The 14,104-nt window shown below is 33.9% G+C and overlaps 1 protein-coding gene across 2 annotated transcripts in view; it reads left to right on the plus strand.

The window, feature by feature from the left end:
- TMEM170B (transmembrane protein 170B) overlaps window positions 1–12,937 on the plus strand; it is a 45,237-nt gene extending 32,300 nt beyond the window's left edge. For both annotated transcript variants that reach the window (XM_024248018.3, XM_054557194.2), the window contains one exon: window positions 4,841–12,937. In XM_024248018.3, the coding sequence (XP_024103786.1) occupies window positions 4,841–4,971 (131 nt within the window). In that variant the 3' untranslated portion in view covers window positions 4,972–12,937. The remainder of the gene's footprint in view (window positions 1–4,840) is intronic.
- The last annotated feature ends 1,167 nt before the right edge of the window (window positions 12,938–14,104 follow it).

A 14,104-nucleotide genomic window follows, 5' to 3' on the forward strand; every position in this document is an offset into this window, starting at 1 on the left:
GCCAATTGCAATATTAAAGACCCTTCTTCCAAAAAACTCCAGGCCCAAAGGGGTTTACAGGAGAATTCTACCAAACTTTCAAGAACAACTAGTTCATATTTGATCCAAATTACTGCAGAAAATAGAAAGAATAAAAGCTGTGCACAGCTTATTTGCAGAGGTCAGTGTAATCTTGTTGCTAAACAAGATGAGGGCTACACCAGAACCTTAGGAATTGCTATTCTTGGAATGCAAAGATAATTCAATATCAGAAATGAGTGCAGCTGTATTTCAAGAAAACATTATTGATGGACACTAAAATCAGAATTTCATATAATTTTCATGTATCATGAAATGTTAGTCTCTGGATGTTAAAAAATCACTTTAAAAATGTGAAAACTATTCTTAGCCTGCATGCTGTACAAAATAGGTGGGTGGGCCAGATTTATGGATTGTAGTTTGCCAACCTCGATCTAATTATGCAAACTGATAGAATCAACACATTATTAAAACTAATTCTTGCCTTAACCTTGTTCTATTTTTTTTTTCTGTTTTTCCACCCATAGCTCTTTGTGCCTCTTCACCCTTAACCTTTATCGTATGCTTGCTTTTTTGTTTTTTCTTTTTCCATTTTAGAGATAGAGTCTGGCTCTGCTGCCCAGGCTGGAATGCAGTGACACACTCATACCTTACTGTACCCTTGAACTTCTGAGCTACAGTGATCCTCCCAACTCAGCCTCCTGAGTCGCTAGGACTACAGGCTATCATTTGCTTTCCGTCAGGAAATAAGCAGGGCAGATCACATCACTTTTCATTGGAATGCCCATCTGCAGGCACTTTATGTTGTGTATCAGTGTTTTCTGTCTACTGATGACTCTCCTGTTCCCCTTTGTTCTTGTAGTTTTGTATATTTTACTCACCTTCAGATCATCTTGGCAGTATTGCTTTCTCCACTTCATTTGGGATCTTTCCTTATTTCTAATTGATCATGTTTGCCACTGTTCACAGTGGCAGATCGACATGTGTTGTTTATTTCAAGAACCCTATCCCACTTCTCTGCTTGCCTGCATATATTAGCCTCATAAATCACCACGAAGAAAATAAAGATCTTAATGTACTCTTTCAACTAGCTGTTGTTCAGCAAGACACCCTAAGGAGAGTGAAAACTAAAGAACAAACTGGGGTAAGATATTTGTTAGAACAATATATAACTTCATATAATTGTAAAAAGATTAATATCTAGACTGTATATTTTTTAAAAACCCTGTGACTCAAGTTATAAAAAGACAACCCAGTAGAAAAGTGAATAAAGGACTTAAGCATTTCATAGAAGTAGAAACCCTAATGGCTAATAATATGTGAAGAGAAACTCAATCACATTAATTGCCAAGGATTTGTAAATTAATCAGATAGATAATATCTCTTACCCACTAGATTGGCAAAAAAAATTAAAAAACAAAAAAATATGTCACCTGCCTCTGAGGATATGGAGTAACTGAAATATACATTGGTACAGCTAATTTGGAAAAATAATTTGACACTATCTAGTCAAGTTGAAAAGGCCCATACCATAGGGCTGAGCAGTTCTGGTTTTACCCGTGGATCGTGGAGAAACTCCTGACTGCATGTGTGTGCTAGGGGTCGTGGACAAGAACATTCGCAGGAGCAGTGTTTGTGATTGTAAAGGACTGAAAACAAAGAAGTGTTGTTGGCCATAGAATGGATAAATAAATTGTGGTATATTCATACTTGGAATTCTGTATGGCAGTGGAAATGAATAAGTTATAGCTGCACACAAGGAATATAGTTATTTCCTACTATATTCCATAATATATTTCTGCCCTGCTATTTTAAATCAAGAGTTTATTTAACTTTTTCATTGTATACCAATATTTTTATTCGATAAATAGGATTGAAAGATATCCTGGCATTTAAAATGAAATATCTTTCATATCCTGACATTTAAGATGAAAGTTTCTTGGAATTTTAGGGACGTTTTAGGCAAGTTAGGTTATAGAAGTTAAGTTAGATTTTAAAAATTTTATTATGTGAGTAATATATGATTATATTCATTATGTAAAACTCAAAACATTATAGATAGAGGAAAGTCCCTTTTGACCAACACTCTCAAACTAGTGCTCTTCTCAGAAGTAAGCCCTATTTTCAGTTTGGTATGTATCCGCCAGATATTTGTTGATGCATTACATTCACTCATACATATTTACATACATACACACATACATATGTATGTATGTACTAGTAGAGAATATGTATTATTTTATGTTTTATTTTCTTCGTTACCTAAATGATATATCTAAGTTATTTTTATTTCAGTTCATACAAATCTATATTTTCCTTTTGAAATTGTATGGGTTCATGGTATGGACTTCATATAGTTTATCTCCAACTGATGGTGGATATTTGTTTTGTTTTTGTTTGATTACAGAAATGCTGTATTGATTATGTGTGTTTATGCATGTATATATGTGTGTTTATATTCTAAATATTAATCATCAGTTTGTTTTGCATATAGCAAATATTTTTCCAGTCTGTTCCTTGATGTGAAACCTTTATGGGTTTTACTCTTTTTTTGTGGTCTTAAGAAGATCTCTTTTCCTAGGATCATAAACATAATTATCTTACATTTTAAAGTTTAGATGTGTACTTTTGTTTTTAACATTTAGTGATTTAATCCATCCAAAATTTATTTTGGGGAATGGTGTGAAGCAGGGACCTAAATTTATTTTTTTGAAATGGCTACCAGTCGTTCCAACACCATTTATTGAATGGTGAATCACTGATTGGAATTATCTTTATCCTTTACTACTATGACGACTACTAGCCAAAATTTGTTGAGTACATACTAGGATCATCCACTGTTTTAAGCACTTGACAAGTGTCATCTCTTAATCTTCATGCCCACGTATTTTACAGTTGAGGAAGCAAGGCATGGGAGGCTGAGTGATTGCCCAGTGTAACACAGTTGCTAAGTAGTGGAGCTTGGATTTTAATCCAGGAGCCTAGCTCCACAACCCATGCTCCTCACCTTATGTAAGCATGGAACGTTTGAATTGACACATTTGTTTGCCATTTTGCAGGCAGCCTGAGCTAGTAATTGCTTCGATTTCCCCCTTGCTGTGGATCATGATTGAAAACTTAGTATCAGAGGGATGGAGGCCAAATTGTGGTTTTTAAAGTGGAAGATAGTCATATAAATCTAGGATGAATCCAAAGAGAAAGAGTATTACTCTATTTTATTTTAACATAATTTCTGATAACAAAGGTGTAGGATACTTAATATTTTTAAAGAATGTCATCTAATTCTAAAATTTGGATATGTGACCAATTATACAAGTGATTTTATTGTTTGGTTAAGTAAATGTTGGTGCTACTAGGAGTTTTGAGATGCTTATTAGCTACTTTATCATTCTCTGAATTCTTCATTCTCATTTTCACTTAGTATAAATATGAAGTGATAGAATGATTTTGGGATTTATAGCCAGACTAACCTGGATTGAAAAATCCCAGCTCTTGTACTTGCTGTATTTCCTGGGGCTAGTAACTGAACCTCTCTGAACCTCTGTTTTTTTCATCTTTAAATTAGGTGATAATACTGAGGGGGTGGTATGATATTTAAATATGATAATATTTGTAAAGTTCCCAGCAAAATACATAGTATATGGTAAGTACACTATTTTAATTTCCTTTTATTTTAAAACATGTATATGAAAGTCCTTGGCTTAGGTTAGTAATTTGCTTTTCCTGTTTACATCTCTTACAGAGCAATACACTAACTTTTATTTGGAAGATTTTGAGTGAAGTACAAAGAATTAATCTTTATCTAATTTTTTTCTAAGTTGACAAGTAAATATTATATTCTAATTTTCATGACTAGGTTTCCGTCGTAATTGTAATTGTCAATTCAGTATTTTCAGATAACTTCTCGTCTTTGTCTTACGTTCATTTATCTAACCATTTTAGGATATATAGACAGTTTTTCTAGAAAAGTAGTTTTCAGGCCATCTCCATCTGTGAGATGGCATGTTATAATTTAAATGTTTCCTCCTTTATGGTTCCTAAATGTACTTTTAAAGTTATCCACTTAGATACCACATCATTATAGATGGTCTGTGAAGATCAGATGTTGAGTCAGATGGGCACTGAGGTTCCTCATACACTGAGATTCTCCCGTTCTCAGAAGTGTACATTACCTAAGGAACCTCACTAGAATAGATGTCAGATTCATTTTGCATTCTTATTAGACGTCAAGATACTAGTCTCCAAATAACTTAGAGTTGGATGGTTTATTTAAAAAGCAAGAACTATTTTGTATGGTAGATTGTGAGATGGATTAGTCAGGTATTATATTTTACATGATATTTAAGAATTCATATTATTCAGAAAAGATACCTTTAATATTAAAATATTTATTAATAATTTAGAAATTACATTAAATTATGTTATTTTTCTGCATTATCATTTGTAATTATCAGTATGTTATATTGTATGTTTACAAAAATGCTAAAGAGGTCTAGTTAATTGAATGCCCAGGTGAGAGGTTGCAATAATGAATTATTCATTTTTTATGAACATATTTGCTATCAAGTATGCAGCATATACCATAAATATATATCTTTTGGTTGAATAGAAAAGTCTGTTTTTCAAATAAGTGGCTAAGTGTATTATGGTAAGTTGTAACTTTCACCAATCACAGGGAAACTTTTTCATAGAAAGTGGATAAAATGAGAAAAAAATGATGATTTATGTTTTGATGAAATGAAAAGAGCTCTTAAGGTGCAGCATGCAGTGTGTTATAACACGAGTGACTGTATCCTTTCATTTTTCTCCTGTTTCTCCTTAGGTGCAGCAGTAGCAGGCATTTACAGAGTAGCTGGAAAGAACATGGCCCCTTTGGAAGCGCTGGTATGGGGCGTTGGACAGACTGTACTGACATTAATCATCTCCTTTTCAAGGATCCTCGCTACACTTTGAGGTTTCTGTGGGAATGTCTTACTTCACATAAGGAAACAGATGTACAGATTCCCTGAAAACGGCATTGTTAACAAGTGGAAATGAAATTGTGCAAGAATGTGGACTGAGCAGGTCAAAGCATAAGGAAGACCTTGAGCTGTGTGGAAAGATTGCCCTCTGGTGTTCAAGTGATTGCACTACCGCACTGCACCTTATGTGCCTCTGTCTCAGGCAAGGTGCATTAAGACACTATGTAAAGTTACAAGAAAAAGCACCTTGTTTAGCTGCCTATCAGGTTAACATTGGTGTTGAAATCATCGTTCCTAACAGTGTTGTGTTAAGTTACAGGGACGTTTCGAGGTATTGATACATGTGCCAAACTCTTTTCTTTTTGTTAACATTGATCATGTGACAACTTGCAAGTGTAGATGTAGCTGAGTGCTGTGAACATATTTGACATGAATTCAGGTAATGTATTAAGATTTGTGTTCTGTAACACTAAATCCCGAATGAGTGCTAAATACTGAATTGTTTAATATGAGAGAAATTATTTGGTTTTTAATGTTGTGCGTTTCTGGGATTTAGGGCTTCAATCTGTTTAGGTATTATTGTTATTTAATTGATGTGGAAGATAAGTCTTCTTAACTGAAGACTAGCCCAGCTGTTTTAAGAACTCAGAGTAGCTCTATAGGGTGCATACTTTTCACTAACTTAAATAACACCCTTTTAATAGCTTCCCTCACGCATACATATTCTGTTTATACAAATTCAGAAACTTGAAGGGTCATACACATTGATTGTAGTTTGTGCGTCATAAAAATGTAATTTGGAAATTTTCTTAAAAATTTTGTAAGAAAAAGTCTGAAATGCATGTTGCATTCTTTGACCCTTCTAAAGAAAGTTTTTGCCTTGTATCTCATGGACAAAACATCTTTATAACTAGTATCTCAGTGGGATTATATTATGTGTTGCATATATCTTGATTTTTGACAAAACATAAACAGTCTTTCATTCTGGAGTATTAACTGTTTTTAGAGAGTGGCCTAAATTAGGCTCTGGAAATAAAGACCTCATTTGTAGAAATAAGTAACAAGTAAGTTATATAGGAAGAGTAATGAACTCTTTTACTTTGGACGTGTGGCAACATCATAATTTTGCTAAGTAAAAATTGGGGAATATAGTAGGTAATTTTAAAATTTGGCAATTAGTCTCAGCATATCAATGCAGTACTGAGCATGTATTTGAGTAATTCACTTGTTCAGTTCTTGATTTATGATATGAAGTTATGATTTAAGTTTACTGGAAGAATCTGTGAGGGCATATATCAAAAGTGGAAATGTCCTTTATATAAAACATTTTAAGAGGTTCTGGCAATACGTAATTGTAAGTGTATAGGAAGTAGGGTTGAACTGGTCTCCTAATGAGATTTTTTTGGCACCAGGTACAATTATAATGTGCTAACTCAAAGGAGACATTGCAGAGAATATGAAGTTAAGGATAATCAAAAAATAACCTGGTAGCCTTGCTGTTTAATCCAATTTGCTATAAAAGTAGGCCTTTGTTATATTACATTCAAATTTAAGAACTTTGTTACCCATACCACTTTTTCTCTACCCAGAAGCAGAGTATATCCACAACTTATCAATGAGAAGTTGGAGAGGCAGTACTTTTCTCAGTATGAAAGCCAATTTGGGGGATTTACTAACACTGGCTTGGAAATTTGTTTTAAAAAAATAATAAGCAACTATGCATGGATCTTTGAAGTAAATCTTAAAATTGATTATTTTTATTATGTACAAGCCTGAAATTGTTTTCATGTGTTCTTTATATTCCTGATGTTTTTACAAATTAAATTTAGGCATAACTTTTCCAAGGCAATCTGATTTTTTCTTTTCTGCCAGACTCGAATTGTGTTCTTCCTTTACTTTGGCTATTCTGTCAATAATTTAAAGCATTCATATTCTTCCAGAGGAATTACCAATAGCATGTGGAAATTGTTTCAGATCTACAGAATGAATACTTATTTTAACATATGGTTATTTTATGATTTAAGAAAGTTATGGTAAAGTAATATGGAGCACAATTCATAATCCACAATTAACGAGAAAATAACTTGGATACATTAAATGTACTAATGTGTGGACCAAAGAGATTTAAACTATTGTTTTTACTCTAGAATGAAAGTATAATTGAACGGTTAATAATTAGTTTGTAGAGTGTCCTGCAGTTATCTCATTATCAAGTTGCTTTATGTTATCAATTGTGTGTGTATGTGTATACTTTTAATTTTAGGGGTTATTTTTGGTTTCTTTGCTGTTTTCAGTTATTTCCATTGAGATTTTATGCAACTGTCTCTCTTTTGATGTTTCGAGATGCAGTTGAATAGTTTGAGTTTATGAATTGTCTTAATAGCTATTTATATGCTGAAATTTTTAAAAAGTTAGTAGCTTTCCTATAGACACAAGAAATGTTTAATGATATATATACACACACGTATATATAATTATATACGTATATAGAGAGCTGCTATATATGAATACAGTCTACTTGGAAAGCTTTTTTTCAGTGAACACTTTCATGTTCTAGTGGAAATTTGTTCAGTGTAATGATCTTTTAAATAGGTTTGAGGATGTTTGAAAATTTTGAATTTTGGGAAAATTTTCTTCACTTAATAGAGCTGGAGACCCTTGTTTGGGACATGACAAAAGTCCTTATTGATGTATTTGGGTTATATATTTTGTTAAAATTTATATGTGATTTAGCAGTACATTTTCTTCGTGACAAATGCAAGAAGGGAGGGAGGATCCTCTATAGTGGACACTCCTTTTTTTAAAAAATGTTTAATAAAATATTGTTTATAGTGAAATCAGCTCCCCAAAGAAGGAACTCCTACATGCCCAAACTAATTACAGTTTAACATACTGATTAAAAATGCCCCTAGATCACAGCTAGTCAGGAGGCCTCAAATAAACTGCAAATAATGCTTAAAACTTTAAAAGAAAGAGAACCAGCAGTCTTCCCCATGGGACAGTTCCAAGGTAATAGCCTACCTTGCCTAGGATAAGTGAAGTCCTAAATGATGCCTATCTTCAGGGCCTGGAGCGGAATTATTCTTTAGATCTTAATGTTTACCAAACGGTGTTACAGTTTGTTACCCAGTATGCTTTCTTAGTATTTGCAGCATACATTTCACTGCTCAAAAAAGTATAAGGGTTTTGTTTGTACTTTAAATGAGAGAAATAAAGAAATGAGTTGGCCTGTATATCTTGTATTTGTGATATAAGGAACGGGATAATTTGAAATCACAGAATGTTGTGGAAAAGGTCTTTAAAGAACCTCTAATGAAGAAAGTGCGGCTGCCACATTGATGTACCTAGGCTGCCACTCATACACCGAATAATTCTATTTTGTAAACACTTTGTGTGGATCCACTATGTAAAGTGCTCTACCAAGTATTTTCTCTAGTAAAAAGTACAAGAATTACCAAGATGGAATTCTTTACCTTGAGTCCACCAAGAGCTAGCAAGATGATTTTTAAATCCTAAAAAGTTTGGGACAACATTTTGCTTCCTGATTTTAGTTGAGAGTTAGCCTGTTATCCCTCCAAATTCTCATTTTCCTGGTTCATCCACTAAATAGAATTTCCATAACTGAGATATCATGGCTGTGACATAGTGAACAGAATACAAGACTCCAAGCCAGCAACACAGATTGAATTAAGACTCTGTCACTTGTCAACTTTTTGACCTTGAGCAAATCACTTCTCTGAGCCTCGGTTCATACTCCGTAAAATGTGACTAATACCTCATGTAGTTATTGTGAGGATTACGTGAGATTGTTTATGCATGGCAAAGCAGTATGTATTTCACAGTAAATGATTGATTGATAGTCTCTAGAATTTTTTTTAAATTACATTTTGCAATTGCATTACCAATTGAATATGTTGTTTTGTAAAATTCATCAATTTTCTTTCATTTCTGTATTTTCCCTACATATACTTTAGGAAAGAAACTAAAAACGTTCTCTTATAATCTTGCTTCATCTCCTTTTCACCTTTTCTTTTTAAAATCAGCAGATCTTTAAGAACCTTTTGTGAATTGGTGGTGGTAGAAATGGCCAGTGCAAGCAGGATTAAATTAGGAGTTCTGTTGACCACTGGTTAAAATAGGAAAAGGGTAGAGAGGTAGTCAGCCTTGACTCCTTTACCTATTCCCACTTACTTCCCTTGGATTCATTCAGCCATGTTGATTCATTGACTTTCTGCTATTTGCTAATTATTGTTCTTGAAAAGTAAGAGCGATATATAACCCTTCCGTCTTCTATATGTCTGTTTCTTCTGCTGGCCCTGGGCCTTTGGCTCTGCAGTGTAGTGCCAATCCTGTAGAAAAATAGAACGATATTCAGTGTCTACCAAGTCCTTTCTTCCACAGGCCAAGGGTGCTTAAGCCCTAGCTGTTATTTTGTTTCTTTTATTTATTTATTTTTTGAGACGGAGTTTCGCTCTTGTTGTCCAGGCTGCAGTGCAATGGCATGATCTCAGCTCACCGCAACCTCTGCCTCCCAGGTTCAAGCGATTCTCCTTCCTCAGCCTTCCGAGTAGCTGGGATTACAGGTGCGCACCACCATGCCCGGCTAATTTTGTATTTTTAGTAGAGACAGGTTTCTCTGTGTTGGTCAGGCTGGTCTCAAACTCCCAACCTCAAGGGATCCACCCACCTCGGCCTCCCAAAGTGCTGGGATTACAGGGGTGAGCCGCCGTGCCCAGCCTATTTTTTTTTTAACTTTAAATACTATTATTTTAAATTTATGTTCATTATATAATTCAGGGAGTAACAAGATGCCTGGAGCAATTTCTGAAATATTCTCAAACCACTTCACTCTTGACACTACAGATTTTTCTCTCAGTCTCAATCAGAATCTCTGCAGTCATTTGTTTTTAAGATGTGAGGGACGAGGAAAATTACTGAAGAAATTCTAGCAGATTTCGATTGCAGAGAAATTTAGTAACACTTTTTGGGTAACTGGGTAAATTACTATTTCTTTTAATAATCAGGGGTGAAACTCTCAATTGTTAAAACGGACCAATAATCAAATGGTTTTATAATCTTTCTTAACTTCCCGTCCTTGTTATAACGTCTTGGAAGAAGACTCTTCAGGATAAAAAAGATATTATTTGATTAAAAATTATAGCATTTGGAGAGGTAACACACAAAAACAAAAACGTATTTGACAAAGCGCCCTACATCCTGTGAACACAATTTCCACCCTTTTGTTAGGATTAGAAACTATACTGGATGAGTATGTATACTGCATGTTTACATATGCTGTGTTTCTTTATATGTGAGGCTTCACTGACTACCATGCATTTTGAAATTGTATTGCATTTTGTGTATGTGTGGTGACAGGTTTGCTCTTCTCACTTAAGGAGCTCTGTTCTGTGTAGGCAGTACAGTGTTGTTAAGGAGGTTGCTGAATTAGTTATCTAAAAATGTATCCATGAATTTGGGGGAAATAATGCTTAATATCTGAAGTATTTTCAGTAAATGTGGAGATATATCAGATAATACTTTTAAATTAGTGGAAACACATTTCTGAGTGAACTGAGCTATGAACTATAATAATCTCTTCCCCTGAGTTTAGGGAAGTTGTTTTCACATTCTTTACATTTATTGCACATATATTGAACTTACATAATAACTCTTCCCTGATTTTGAGAACGAATTTAGCAATTTCCTAAAAATCTTCCTCCTCTTTCCATACAGATGTCGTATGTTATAGTTTAAACATAGGTACAATTTGTTAATAGAATCCAAGGAACTGGTTTAGGAAAGAATATTCTTAACACCTACGGTTATGCAGCTCTAATCTTACTGAAAAGTAAATACTTCAGGCAAGTCAGGAGAGCATGAACCTCATACGTATGTTTTTACGATTATGTACTGCACCCACATATATCTACTCTTGGTAGTAACATGACTCTACCCTTTTTGGGAATGTATTTAGGTGGATAACTGAAACTCAAAAGCAGTTTGACAGAAATACACAGAAAGAGGAATTGCGGTGCATAATCAATCGTCTGAGTCCCGTAACTGTAACGCTTTTTCTCTTGAATATAAATTGGTAGTTACTAAAAATCACCATTTTAAAAATTTTATTCTGTCTTGCTGAATTAAGCAGAAATCACTTTTTTTAGAGCCCTGTTTAAAGGAATGTTAACTCGAGAGGACTACTGATGATGAAGCTTCTCTTGTTTTTAAAGTATTTACACATCATATTTTAAGTATTTTTGGAATGGAACATTTTAAAGTTTTCTCCATAGAAAGCAACATAGTGGCACTTGTTGAGTAAATCATCATAAAAATGATTTACTTTTAATAGCAGATGAGTTGATAGTTTAACTGTTGACACTTTCTTAATGTTTTTGATGTTGGATGCATTTACAATGGAAGAATATTTTTAAGAGATTTGGCCCTCTCACCAATATACACATTCAGACTTGGGCTCCACACATTTAGATGAACAAATAGGAAATTCACGGTATTTTTTGTTTTAGCCATCCAAAATTCATAGGATTCTACCAAAAATATTAGCCCCTGACTCTAGTTATTCTGAGATGAGGGAATCAACTTTATCTTGAAAGTTAACTAGCTAAAATGTCTTTATTTAAATAGCAAAAATATAGTTTACCTGACAGGTATTAAAAGTCTCACTTTCAAATTGTGTTAACTCTCAGACCACTGATGAATCATTTAGTAAATCACAAGCAGATTTTAAAAGCTAAATGAAGCCTTAGTGCCTTGAAAGTTAAGATACTTGTGCAAAGTGGATTTAGCAAGATTCAGGATTGGCATCAGTGAGTTGGCTAGGTACACATCACCCGTGACTGGGAATTCAAAGTTTAGAAAGCCTAACGAATAGTAGCTACTAACTTCATATGGTTCAATGTAAATCAGTTACTTAGTCATTGACTGTGACAGATGACAGCTACTTTCACTATTTTCTCTATTTTTTCTTTTTCCAAGTATGAAATGGAAGAAAAATGTAGTTAAGAAAATTAAGTGTGAGACTTTAAAATTTAGTTTTGTTGTAAACTAGAGATTCTAGTGAACAGTGTTAGTTTTATACTGTAGTACAGGGCACACACTTTAACCTTTAGAAATATGTTTACCATCAGGGATTTATTTTTACTATAGAAATACTAAATGTACTGTGAAGCTTAAAGACAGGAGAATAAATGTTGGAGGGGTAATACACAAAAACAAAGGCATATTTGATGAAGTACCCTGTGTTATGTGAACACAATTTCCCCTTCTGTTAAGACTATAAACTATACTGTATGAGTATGTGTACTGCATGTTTACATAAAACAGTTTAATTTTGAAGGATTATTTTAAAAACTATGTTTATATATAATACCTAACAAGCTGTAAATATTGTATATTATTGATTTTTAATTTTATATAAGCAATTTTTTATTTCCCAATTCATGTACAAATCTCATTATGTATATAGCGTAATTTCCTGGAGAACACAAATTTTGCAGTGAATTTTAAGTATTTTAATTGCAGTAAGCATCAATTTAGCCTAGAGATGTTGATCTTTATTTTAAATTATTTTTCACCATTCTCATTTTCTTCAAAGGGCAGCAATAAACATATGCAAGTTATTTTTAATTATAGAAAGTAGGTCTACAAAGATAAGATCTAGGTTCCAACTCATTGCTTTAAGGAAAAGATGCATAATTACTATCATTCAGTGTCTAATCACAGGACCATTTCTGAGGTCCACATGTGGCTCTCCTCTTTGTAATATACAGGGTGAACTCTTTACTGATACACACAAAACAACTGTTAAAAGTGAATCCAGCACTTAAATGTCATTACACAGAATTTATTGGATTAAAAATTTGTAATATACAGTATTTTAATAAAGTTTCTGTATTCAATTTCATGCACTTATATATAAATAAACCTGTCTTTGAAAGCTTTATGGGGTGTTTGACTCTTGGTGATAAATCTTTTCAATTCATTCACTATGGACTCAAATGTCTTCTCTTGCCTTTTTGTCAATTTTTCTGGCCCTGTTTTACCTGCAGATTTAGGAGGTAGTGCTTAAAAGCTGGGAGGCGACCAGCCTGGCCAACATGGTGAAACCCGTCTCTACTAAAAATACAAAAAAAATTAGCTGGATGCTGTGGTGTGTGCCTGTAGTCCCAGCTACTTGGGAGGCTGAGGCTGGGAAATCACGGGAGGCGGAGGTTTCAGTGAGCCAAAAACGTGCCACTGCACTCCAGCCTGGGCGACAGAGTGAGACTGTCTCAGAAAAAAAAAAAAGATGAGAGGCATAAAGTCTAGTTAATAGACTTGCCTAGTATCAATCCTGGGCCACATAGCATCTATTTCTGAGTTACCGTTTAAAGAAACATGCTATCAATTTTATTAATAAGGAGCTACCATTTGTTGAGTGCTGCTTATCTGTTAAAGACACTTCCTATGCATTCTTAAACACTTAAGATAACCCTTCAAGTGATATGTTTTATCGCCATTTTATAGATGAAGCATTTGAAGTTAAGAGAAGGTAGGAATCTGCTCAAGGTCACAGAGCTAATAATTGCCAGGCTGGGGTTTTCTTGCTCTATTACCTGCTTCCCCACAACTATGTTGTGTTGGTGTCTACAGAGTATTTTGGGAACTCTTACCTGTAATGAGATAATATCTCATTACTGTCAAAAACCGGATGAAATTATGTGGTTTTGAAAAATTATCAACTGAAGATTTGAATTGTCAAATTTATGCATATTTTGAATGTTTGGGATTTCTCAGGGAGTGCTAAGTACTCAACGAGATTCAACTGCTATCTTGCCTGTGAAGAGATTGGAGCTGACAGAGCCAGTCACTATAAATGTTTCAAATCTTGCTGGAATGAAAACTAGCTTCACTTTAAACATTGCGCAAGCATAATGGAAGTAAATGTTTTTTCACATACACTGACCTACTCATTCCACATAATTACTCCGTGGAAATGTATTTTCTTCTTCCTTGGTAATTTTTTTTATCCATTCACACTAATAAAATTATTCAATACATTTTCTCCCTGGCCATGAATGTTAACATCTTGGACAAAATATAAATCTTGAGATCCCAAAAAAGTTTTC

Source organism: Pongo abelii, chromosome 5 (assembly GCF_028885655.2).
Source record: "Pongo abelii isolate AG06213 chromosome 5, NHGRI_mPonAbe1-v2.0_pri, whole genome shotgun sequence".
Lineage (NCBI taxonomy): Eukaryota > Metazoa > Chordata > Mammalia > Primates > Hominidae > Pongo > Pongo abelii.